Source organism: Rhinoderma darwinii, chromosome 1 (genome assembly GCF_050947455.1).
Source record: "Rhinoderma darwinii isolate aRhiDar2 chromosome 1, aRhiDar2.hap1, whole genome shotgun sequence".
Taxonomy (NCBI): domain Eukaryota; kingdom Metazoa; phylum Chordata; class Amphibia; order Anura; family Rhinodermatidae; genus Rhinoderma; species Rhinoderma darwinii.
In genome coordinates this window covers 81,522,346-81,534,836 of record NC_134687.1, presented here as the reverse complement: position 1 = coordinate 81,534,836, position 12,491 = coordinate 81,522,346, and the positions used below count along the sequence as shown (strand labels likewise).

Genomic DNA, 12,491 nt, shown 5'->3' with positions numbered 1-12,491 from the left:
TGTGTTGAAATTAGAATTTAAGAGCTCATAATGAATCAGATAAGTGATGTGAATGGCCGGACCAATGTCACAATGCACATGAAAAGAGGAAGCAATCGCTGTGGAAATCACAGGACCCAATAATGCTGACATGTGCGGAGTAATTCTAATGTCAGCATGTACGTCAGGGCTTGAAAACGTCCTACAAATGCTTCTGCTTCTCCATTATATTGTATTTGCAACATCCATAAACATAGATTCACTGCTATGGCCAATGAGGGCAGGTTAATGTGCAGTAAAGCAAAATAGAAAATTTACTAAAACAGATAAAATCTGCAAACATGTGCATGAATAATTGATACTTATAAATATAACACATTGACTCACATTTACTAAGACAGACGTATCTTATGGCAGTCTGAGTAAAGGAGATAGTTGGGGTGGGCAGAGCTTCAAAGTCATACTCCAATTGATTCATTTATCAGGTTTTTAAGTCTATTTTCCGATTAGAAAAGTGGGGGAAAATAAAGGCAGGTCCTATCTGATATTTTTAGCTTGTGCCATATTCATGCACTCATTGCACCAGTATACAATAAAAGAGTATTCCCATGAATACTATCTAATCGGTGGGTGTCTCCTACAGCTCGGACCCCACCCATGCTGAGAACACAAGTGAATGGGGCTGTGCTGTAGTCTTCTGCACAGCTGGTGGCCGGTCTCCATTAATTCAATAAACAAATGCAATAATTAAAATTTATATTTTTGTTTTATACACTGAATGTTGTATTTAAAGGGAATGTGTTATTAGAAAAAGACCTATTGTTTAAATCAAATTTTTATGTTAAACAGATTTGAAAATAATTTTTAGTGCCTTTTTTCATTTTCTATGTCATTATCTATATTACATTTTTTTTTCACTCTGGCACAAATACTGGCACTTGTTCTGTAGAGATCTCAGCAATCATTTAATTATCACCACAGGCAGGATTACACTGACAGGTAACACCTTTATATAGATAACACTTGATCCACAATTGACAATAGGTGATGGACACAGCTCCCCTCCTCTCCCTCCCTGCACAATGGCCTCTGCAAAAGTCACAAAGGATGCCTAGAAAACTTTCCCATAGAAGTCAATGTGTCATCTCCAGACTATTGTTTCCTATGGTCCATGTGGCTGCAGTAAAGCAAATCTCTAAATGCTGTTAAAGGGTAACTCAACTTTCAAGTATACAGATGGTAGTGTTGTAAATTTGTGAATAAAACATGTGAATCCATGCATCCATCATGCCTTGTGTCCATGGCTTAAGCTGTAAGTGGTGGAGTAATAGTATGACATGTAAAAAGTAAAAACATTATCAAAGAGTAACTAAAATTTCAAAAAACTTCAGACATGTCATAGTGACATGTCAGAAGCTTTGATCTAAGCACTCCCATGGAGACACCCACCAATCGCTAAAACTAAGTGGCAGAAGGGCTCTGGTGAGCGCTGAGCCACTTCGTTTCTGATTTGCATTTCCCACCGACAATTGGTGTACGGGCTCATAGACTTTCCAATGACATGTCAGACATATCAGAAGTTTTTTGAAAGTTTAGTTACCCTTTAACAGCAGCTCAAGCAAGATGACTGCCCCCACAATCATATACAAAAAATAGATTTAAAAAAAATCTACAAAAAAAAAATTAAAACAGATTAGAAAAAAAGATTATGTTTCACTATCTGGTTTTATTTAGGAAAAAAAAATGGTGATAATTCCCTTTATGATATAGTAAAAGATTCATTATTTTACACGATAACTGTATGCAGGGGCGTACCTAGGAAAGACTGGGCCCCATAGCAAACTTTTGACTGGGGCCCCCCCTCCCCTGGGTATCACTCAACCCCCACCCTTGTAGATAGTGCCTTCCTATAGATTCCGCCACACAGCGCCCCCTATAGATTGCACCATACAGCCCCCTGTAGATAACATCATACAGCCCCCTGTAGATAACGTCATACAGCCTCCCCTGTAGATAACGTCATACAGCCCTCCCCCTGTAGATAATGCTATACAGCCCTCCCCCTGTAGATAACATCATACAGCCCTCCCCCTGTAGATAACGCTATACAGCCCTCCCCCTGTAGATAACGCCATACAGCCCTCCCCCTGTAGATAACACCAGACAGCCCCCCCATAGATAACGCCAGACAGCCCCCCTGTAGATAACACCAGACAGCCCCCCCTATAGATAATGCCAGACAGCCCCCCTGTAGATAACACCAGACAGCCCCCCTGTAGATAACGCCAGACAGCCCCCATGTAGATAACGCCAGGCAGCCCCCCTATAGATAATGCCAGACAGCCCCCCCTGTAGATAACGCCATACAGCCCTAAACCTCCCCTGTAGGTAACGCCATGCAGCCCCAACAAAAAAAGGCCTATAGTTTGTCCTACAAAAGACATGCATCCCCTATCCAGAGGATAGGGGATACATGTGTGATCGCTGGCAGCGATAAGGAGAACGGGGGACCGAAAGTCCCCGAAGTTCTCCATGACAAACCTTGGACTTCCAGCGTCTGCGTAGTTCAATAAAAATGAAAGGCGCGCCGGTCACGCATGCGCACGAGCACGACCGGTGCGCAAGTCATTTCTATGGAGCTGCAGACAGACCCTGGAAGTCCGAGGTATGTCATGGAGAACTTCGGGGGAGTTTCGGTTCCCCGTTCTCCTTATCGCTGCCAGCGATCACACATGTATCCCCTATCCTGTGGATAGGGGATGCATGTCTTTTGTAGAAACAACCCCTTCAGTGGCGTCGCGCTGTAGCAGCCATAGCGGCTGCTAGCGGAGCCTCCGGCCATGGGAGGGGGGCCCTGTGCCAGTGGGCGAAGCGGGCCCCCTCATGCTGCGGGCCCCGTAGCAGCCGCTACGGCTGCTACTGTGGTAGTTACGCCACTGACTGTATGTTACAATGACATAATAGTCAATTAAATTAAACAACTATTTATCAAGGCAGAAAACTCAAATGTTACAAATTTTATATCTTCATTCTACAATTTTTGCTTGAAGTGTAATGTGAGTTTAAAGTATTCGTTACATCGAGTAGAAAGATGGGAAAGTAGACTGTATGGAGCAAGTCATGTTATCAGCCTTTAACATGGAATTCATTGTATTTCTATAAGATAGCATTACATTTTCACCTCATTTTGGCAAAGACACTTAGTGACCTTATCTCTGTCTCCAGCCTGCCTCCATGCCACAGGCTATTCCATCATTCTCATCTCAGGTCCGGATTATGATATTTCTGTGCTAGATAAATGACATTAGTGCTCAACAGGCTTACCCTCTATTCACACACTATAAATTGTTTAAGTGATGGTGTGTAGAGTCCTATGAATCGCAAACAATAAAATGACATCTTGTTACACTAAATTGTTCAACTATTTGAGATACGGATGTAGCCATCTTTAACTTGATTCTGATAACTTGCTGCATTGTGATAACACACAATAAAAGCCATTGAAAAGTCATTGAAAAAGTCAAGATAAGAGATCTAGCTACTGTTTATTTAATGCATTAAAAGTCAAGGTAAAGACGGCAACATCTGTACAGATATTGACACACAGAGGACAGCTTACATTGGTTGACACATAATACTTTTCCTCAGGTCACCCCTACCAAACATTGTTTACAAAAATACAAAAAATGGCCAAAAACAAGCAGTCCACTCTAAGGGTATGTTCACACGTACACGTCCGATACGCCTGAAATTACGGAGTTGTTTTCAGGAGAAAACAGCTCCGGAATTTCAGACGTAAAGGCAAGTGCAGGCGTTTTTCGCAGCGTCCATTACGGACGTAATTGGAGCTGTTTTTCTATGGAGTCAATGGAAAATGGCTCCAATTACGTCCCAAGAAGTGACAGGCACTTCTTTGATGTGGGCGTCTTTTTTACAGCGGCGCATAAGACTGTCGGCACAGAACATCATAAAGCCCATTCAAATGAATGGGCAGATGTTTGCCGGCGCATTGGAACCGTATTTTCGGACGTAATTCGAGGTTAAAATGCCTGAATTACGTCCGTAAATAAGGTGTGTGAAACCAGCCTTAGGGTAAGTTCACATGGCATTTTTTGTAAAAAAAATTAATCTGCTTCAAAATTCCCAGAGGTTTGATGCTTTTATTTCCGCGTTTTTTTGCCCTGCATTTTTTTAAGTCATTGAAGCTAATGCGAAAACCGCAGGCAAAAAAAAGCTTCAAACAAGCGCCGCAGGTTTTTTCTGCCTCCTATTGATTTAAATGGGTGGCCAGAGGTAGAAACCGATTGAAGAAAGAGCCTAATGTTTTTTCCGCCAGCGCTCCAAAAGCCCCCCGGGAATGATAACACCTCTGCATCCCATTGAACTCAATGGGGGGGGGGAGATTTGGGGCATTTCTTGGTGCTGATTCTAAAGCGGTTTCCGCATCATTATTAGCGCCAAAAAATTCCATGTGAACTGACCCTAATGAGCCCTGGAGACAGGTCCTTTGCAGCTGAGGTCTCACATGGACAGATGTTTGTGGTAGGTGAAAGAAATGTATGGAAGATTTACTGAGGTTGGCCAGCAAGCTCGGTCTGAAAAATAAGATGCTACACCTTTACATTACACAACAACCCAAACAAAACACTTTCAGCAATAAGAAAATGACCATCAGCCCCCCCAGTAAAGTGACCATCAGCCCCCCAGTAAAGTAACCATCAGCCCCCAGTAAAATAACCATCACTATCCCCCCCCACCCTAACATGAGTAAAAACACAAGCATTTTTTTTTTTTTTTTGGTGGCAGTGGTTTAGAGGTGTGTCACGGCACCCTTTGAGGGTTCTCGCGCCACCCCGGTTGGGAACCACTGCTATAGATTCATAGGGCTCTTGTACATATACGTATCTAGGTTTTGTACAACCTCTAAGTTGCACATAGGCGTAATAAGGCACCCATATAATTCCATGGACCCCCACGGTACCTCTGTATGTCTCAGATTTTATATGGCGGTATACACAGGTTTTTTCTGTTGCATTCATAAAGAATTGGGGCATGCTTCATCGGATGACAAATTACTGAGCTTCAAGGACTTTGTGAGCTGCTGGACAGATTCCATGCATTCCTGTTTTATAGAAAAACAGGTACAATTTATATCGTTTGGATAGTGGTACAGTTGAAGGCTAATAAAGATTTTAATATTAACAATAAATAAGAGGAGATATGAGTTTAATTAGTAATATTATACATTACACATGAATAGATATAAAAATGGAATGTAATTAAAAACAACACGTATTATGGTTTACAGGTGTTTCTGGGACCAAGGGAGAGAAAGGATTAAAAGGATCAGCAGGATTCTCTGCAGGATTGCCAGGTGAGTATGAGACAGTTATGTATAGGGAGCATGTTATAGTATGCCATCAAGGTACTGCATTAACATTGAAAATTACAATTGAGGACATATTTTAAAATCTAAATGTATTTAAACTGGAATAAAAAATTCACATATTTCCTGTGCTGAAGTTAGGCAAATTTTTTCTTCTAAAATGAAAAAAAATACCAATAATTTCGAAATGTTTTAATCTTATGAAAAGATGTTAAAAGTTCTATATAGCTATATTTAGTTGTAAGGGTATGTTCACACAGGAGCGTCCGTAACGGCCGAAATTACGGGGCTGTTTCCAGGAGAAAACAGCCCCGTCATTTCAGCCGTAACGGCATGTGCAGGCGCTTGAACGCCGCGTCCATTACGGACGTAGCTGGAGCTGGTTTTCCATGGAGTCCATGGAAAATGGCTCCATTTACGTCTGAAGAAGTGACATGACACTTCTTTGGCGCGGGCGTCTATTTACGCGCCGTCTTTTGACAGCGACGCGTAAATATATGCCTCGTGTGAACAGACAAACGTCAGCCCATTGCTTTCAATGGGCAGATGTTTGTCAACGCTATCGAGGCGCATTTTCAGACGTAATTCGAGGCGTAAAACGCCCGAATTACGTCCGTAAATAGGCCGTGTGAACATACCCTAAAGGTTTTGGAAAACCAGGTGACAACTGATATGGCTGTCGTGACAGGTTGCAAACGGTTTGTTATCAAGACTTCACAAAGAGGAGATCTAACTAATTATGTAGTGATCAATCAATGCAAGTACAAGTTAACATGTCATTTATACCGCAGTGTTTATGCTGTAAAAACAAAACCCAAAAAACAATTTTTATTTTTTTTTACCCCTTCATAAAGAAATGTATAAATGTATAAAATAAAAAAATGATGGCTCTTTAAATGCAATGACATAAAAAACAAATAATTGCAGGGTAAATAAATACACGTGTATTTTTTTGTTTATTTTTTTTTCCCACTGAAGGCAAAGGGCAAACACCCCACAAAATCAACCCACCACTTGACTTTTTTGTTAAAAAAATTATCATTTTCTTAGTTCATAGGCCAAGTTTAGGCCAAGTTACACTTTCATAGGTAAATTTCTGGATCTTGGGGTTTTCCTGAATTCTGCAAACGTTGTTTTATTGTAGGTCTGCCAGGATCAAGAGGTGAAAAGGGTGAGAAAGGAGAAAGAGGGGAAACAGAATCGTTAAAACAGTCTAATGCAGCACCTTCTGCAACCCCTGGAACAAGGAGTAAGTATTTTTTATTTATTTTTTTGCACTTTTGGTTGATGCTATGCTCTATTTACACTGGTATCAAGGCTTCCATGTTTACAGGATTCTAGGACTGATAGGATGAATCCTTTATGATCCATTACGATCCATTTTTTTTTCTATGAATGGTTAGGGGTGTTGTTGTTATTCAGATACAATGCCAGAATGGGTAAGAGATGATCTGAATGACTCTGACCATAACATTTAAGCAGGATGGGGTAGTTTCTAAATCTAATAGAAAATAGTGTAGAAAACAAAATAAATCAAGTGAGCGCCAGTTTTGTGTGGAAAAAGATCAGAAAAGAATGTCCAGACTGGCAGGAGACAATAAAATAAATGTGCGTCACAACTATGAAATGAGGAAAAAAAGAACAAAAATATCCTTCTTCCTCTTACTCCTTCATACATCCCCAGACCATTTCCATGGCATCGATGTGACCAGTAGTAACTATTGTTTCATAAATTCTTAAAAATGTTTTTCCGTACACCTATCTTTCATATTTGAAGGCTTATATTAAGAGATTTTTGCAAATGGGTTAAACTGGGAACATTTAGCCCTTATTCAGACGAACGCGTATCAAATCGGCTGTGGTCAATTTGCATCCGTACTGAACCCGTATTCACGGCTCCCTTAGAGACTTGAATCTATTGAGGGGTCCGTGAAAACGGACAAAAATAGATCATGTCCTATTTTGTCATGGGCCGTTCACACAGCCGTGTGAATAGTACCATAGAAATACATGCAGCCGTGTGATAGCCGTTAAAAAAACAACCGTCACGCGAACGACTTCAACGCCCATCTGAATAACGCTTTTAGAGAAATTGCCAGTTTAGCAAAAAAAACAATGCCTTCAGTAGAAATAATTTATTATCAGCAAGACCTATTCAAAAATAAATTTAAAGGCTAAGTACACCTTGAAAATGATTTATTTTTTCTTAAATCAAAGTGTATCAGTGTGTTTGGTGCAACTTTGTAATGACTTTTTATTAAAAATTATTTTTATTCTCTGACACGCAGGATCGAGCTGTTATCGATCACATCTAAGTTCATAACTTAGATGTGATCGATAACAGGTGGATACAGGTTTCAGCACTAGATAAGCTGCTCTGTATACAGGACACAACGTAGCTGTATCTCAAAAAGTTTAAATTGTTTTTAATAAAAAGTAATTACAAAGTTGCACCAAACACACTGATACACTGTTATTTAAAAAAAGATATCGTTTTCAAAGGTGTACATAGCCTTTAACCTAATACACAGATAATTGGGCTCAAAGTCATAAGCACTGCATATGATTTCTGTAACTTATCTGTTATGTCAGACCAATATTCAGAATTTTTGTTACACACAACTAGAACACAAGTAACGTTCAGGTCTCACCACATTTGTCCATTTTCCTAAATCCATTCGGATTATAGTGCCACCTAGTAATGCTACAAATTGTGTCACCCAGTGAAACTTTACTTGATACATTTTTCAATGTGTTTCAATATAGTGGTAATGTGCAATTGCACAAATCTCATACTCCCACTTTGGTTTACCAATATTTTTATACATTTTATTAACACTATTTTTTTAATTTGTGCAATTTGCCCAAAAAAAGGCAAAGAGCATCTCTGAACACACAAAGCATATAGAAACTTCTAGTGGATTGCAATAGAAGAAAAAGAGCGCACCAGGTATCTCTCCAGTCTCTTAAGCAAAGAAAGTGAAGATGTAGCGAGCACGGCTGACAAAAACGGGACTGTTATTGATTGTTAAAATAGTCACCTGGTCTGGCAAATCTCAATTTCTGCTGCAGTATACAGATGGGAGCGTTCAAAATTTGTGGATAAAACATGTGAATCCATGCATCATTCATGCCTTGTGTCCATGTCTTAGGCAGTAAGTGGTGGAGTAATAGTATGTCGTGTAAAAAGTAACAAAATTATTAAAGGCTAACTAAACTTTCAAAAAACTTTTAACATGTCATAGTGACATGTCAGAAGTTTTGATTGGTGGGGGTCTGAGCACTTAGACCCCCACTAATCGCTAAAACAATGCGGCAGAAGCGGTGAACGCTGTGCCGCTTCGTTTCTGAGGTACGAGCTCAATAGAAAGTCGATTAGAAATGAATTGGCTCAGTGCTCACCCGTGCGCTTCTACCGCTTTGTTTTAGCGATTAGTGTGGGTCTCGGTGCCCGGACCCCCACTGATCAAAACTTCTGACATGTCACTATGACATGTCATAAGTTTGTTGAAAGATTAGTTAGCCTTTAAAAATATTTTTTTTCATATATATATATATATATATATATATATATATATATATATACACGTGTGTGTGTATATATATATATATATATATATATTTATTTTCTCTTGGAATACATAACATCATGAAGCTATGTAACTAATGTAACTATATTCTTCCTCTCAACATTTAGATATTGTGCAAAATAACATGACGAATAAAGATGCAGAATTTTCATTGACCTCCAAAAGCATATCTAGCTCGTATTATCTAACCTCTTTTTTTTCTACGACAATTTAAATAAAGTGGTAGTTCTGTAAATTATTTCTAAAGGGGGTTTTAGAGTCCCCATTCATTTATGTTAGAGCTAAGTATTATTTTTATATGTTTATGTATGCTAAAAAAGTAGGTGTTTTTTAATTAGCCCAATTTAGACATCAAACATCTACGATAACATTCTTACATTATGTGGTTTACAGATTCTATTATACGACTTGTTGGTGGGACAACTCCTAATGAAGGAAGAATTGAAGTTTTTAACAATGGACAATGGGGTACCGTGTGTGATGATCGTTTCGATTTAAAAGACGGTCGAGTGGTGTGCAGGATGTTGGGATATTCAGATGTTTCGCTTATCTTTTTGGGTTTAAAGTTTGGTCAAGGTAACAATTTTATGTTAAGAATTATAATAGATATTAACAATAACACATTTTGAGCGAAAATCTTGTTAAAGTGTCGATATTATTACAAGGGAATGATCCAGTTTACACGGATTAATTTAATATTATATTATAATAAGGTTCTCAGCTTAATGTTGAGATCCTTTCTATTAATGCAATGGTTTGTAAAATACCCAAATTTCTGCAGCACAAAGCTGTCACTAGGGCTAGTTCACCGAAGATGGGTTTATACATGCTCACTGATTTTAATAAATAATAGAACTTATAATAATAATGATGCTTTATCTATTAAATGAAATTACAACCTCATAAGCATAATATAATTTTAGAATCATAAGATCATAACAAAAAATTTTATGCAAAAGCTATTTGCATAATAATACTGTGGGGCTGCAGAGAATTTCCCGCTGCTGCCCTGCAGACAGCGCTAGAATACAATGACGTTTTACAGGTGCCTATATTTTGTGAATGGACCACACAAACACTGATCCAATATGTTGATCCGACTGTTCAAATCAGTGGTCAATTCACAGAAAGCAAAGTGTGTCTGCATTATGTCTGAATGTTGCCATTGGATAACAGTCTGGAATTCCCTGGCACACCTGTAGACTTCTCAATAGTTTCCACCCACGTGTCCGGTATGGTAACATTCTCATAATTCAATATCTTACTGTAACACTGAAAATGACTAGTGCTATATGTAGAATAAATCTAGTAATTCATACACAAAAAAAGGCAATCATAGTTACATGTTTACTTAGGTTGAAAAAAGACACATGTCCACATCAATTATAAATCATACATTGCTAAGTTATTAATAACCCGCAATGCCATTTGTCATTAGATAAACATCTAGCCCTTTTATGAATGCTGTCATTGTATCTGCCTTTACTGCCTCTTGGGTTGCAGCATTTCATAGTTTAACTACTCTAACTGTAAAGAACCCTTTCCTATCACAATTACAGTAATTTATGTATATACATATAAAATGCATTATTTAGAGAGTGTGTTTGTGATAATGTCAACTTGTAGAATGATGTAGAACAATTTTTCTGTACATTTACTTTTGAAGCCTAATTCCTACACAACAAAAACATTGTTAACAGTCTAACCTTACCTCTAGCTCTATGCACACTGCACAATTTTGTCCTACTTGTCTCAATTCCATGCCCTTTTTGAGGCACACGTCCTGCTACCAAAGTCAGAGACTGCGAGTCTTCTTCCATAACTGCTTCTGGCTTCATCATGGGGAGCCTCCCTTTCCTGTTCTCTCCCAGGCCCTAATTTTGAACCTTTGCGCAATGGCGGATTATAATGTGGGCGTTTCGGGCGGTCGCCCGGGGCCCGAGGCTGCCAGGGGGCCCATCGGGGCCCGAGGCTGCCAGGGGGCCCATCGCGGCCCGAACCGCACACAAACTTAAAAAACTATGCAGCGCTACCGCGCTGCCTGCTTCCGACTGAATCTGCATCCGCAGGACGCAGATTCAGTTTGGTTGAATGCTGGAGCCTCGCTCCAGCATTCACTCTGCCGTGAGCGGCTCGGTGCAGGCAGGCGCGATGTAGTGACGTCATCGCGCCTGTCTGCACGGAGTCACTCACAGCACAGTGCAGAGGAGGAGAAGCATCGCATCCCCCACCGTCGTGGGAACCGGGATAGGTAAGCAATTATGTTTTCTTTTTTTATTAGGTACGTACATATGTGGCATTATGCTGTGTCAGCTATGGGGCATTATACTGTGTCACCTCTATGGGGCATTATACTGTGTCAGCTATGGGGCATTATACTGTGTCAGCTATGGGGCATTATACTGTGTCAGCTATGGGGCATTATACTGTGTCAGCTATGGGGCATTATACTGTGTCACCTCTATGGGGCATTATACTGTGTCAGCTATGGGGCATTATACTGTGTCAGCTATGGGGCATTATACTGTGTCAGCTATGGGGCATTATACTGTGTCAGCTATGGGGCATTATACTGTGTCAGCTATGGGGCATTATACTGTGTCACCTCTATGGGGCATTATACTGTGTCAGCTATGGGGCATTATGCTGTGTCAGCTATGGGGCATTATACTGTGTCGCAGCTATGGAGGCATTATACTGTGTCAGCTATGGGGCATTATACTGTGTCAGCTATGGGGCATTATGCTGTGTCGGCTATGGGGCATTATACTGTGTCGGCTATGGGGCATTATACTGTGTCGGCTATGGGGCATTATACTGCGTCGGCTATGGGGCATTATGCTGTGTCAGCTATGGGGCATTATACTGTGTCAGCTATGGGGCATTATACTGTGTCAGCTATGGGGCATTATACTGTGTCGGCTATGGGGCATTATACTGCGTCAGCTATGGGGCATTATGCTGTGTCAGCTATGGGGCATTATACTGTGTCGCAGCTATGGAGGCATTATACTGTGTCGCAGCTATGGGGCATTATACTGTGTTGCAGTTATGGGGGCATTATACTGTGTCACATCTATGGGGCATTATACTGTGGGGGCAGCTATGGGTGGCAATATACTGTGGGGGCAGCTATGGGGGACATTATACTGAGCAATTACAAGAGCTGCAGGTCCAAGGGGGGAGACGCTGTGTAGCACAATATACAAGGGGGGATTGCTGTGTAGCACTATATACAAGAGGGGGAGGGCTATGTGACGCTATTTACAGAGGGGGAGGACTGTGTAGCGCTATTTACAGGGGGCTTTGTGTGGTGCTATCTACAGTGTTTGGCACAATTATATTCAGGGGCGCAGTCTATGGTGCTATAATATTTAGGGGCACAGTGTTTGTACTATTTTATTCAGGGGCGCAGTGTTTGGTGCTATTATATTTAGGGGCACAGTGTGTGGCACCATGATAATATTATCTTTGTTTATAGGTGTGGAAATGTTGGAAAAGTGAGGAGCCAAAGACATCTGAGTGGCAAATTCTGC

At 40.3% G+C, this 12,491-nt stretch overlaps 1 protein-coding gene across 1 annotated transcript in view; it reads left to right on the top strand.

Moving 5' to 3' along the window:
• Nucleotides 1-12,491, top strand: part of MSR1 (macrophage scavenger receptor 1) — a 37,986-nt gene that overhangs the window by 21,043 nt on the left and 4,452 nt on the right. Inside the window, exons 7-9 of the mRNA XM_075849621.1 lie at nucleotides 5,288-5,353; nucleotides 6,510-6,614; nucleotides 9,349-9,531. Coding sequence (XP_075705736.1) covers nucleotides 5,288-5,353; nucleotides 6,510-6,614; nucleotides 9,349-9,531 — 354 coding nt within the window. The remainder of the gene's footprint in view (nucleotides 1-5,287; nucleotides 5,354-6,509; nucleotides 6,615-9,348; nucleotides 9,532-12,491) is intronic.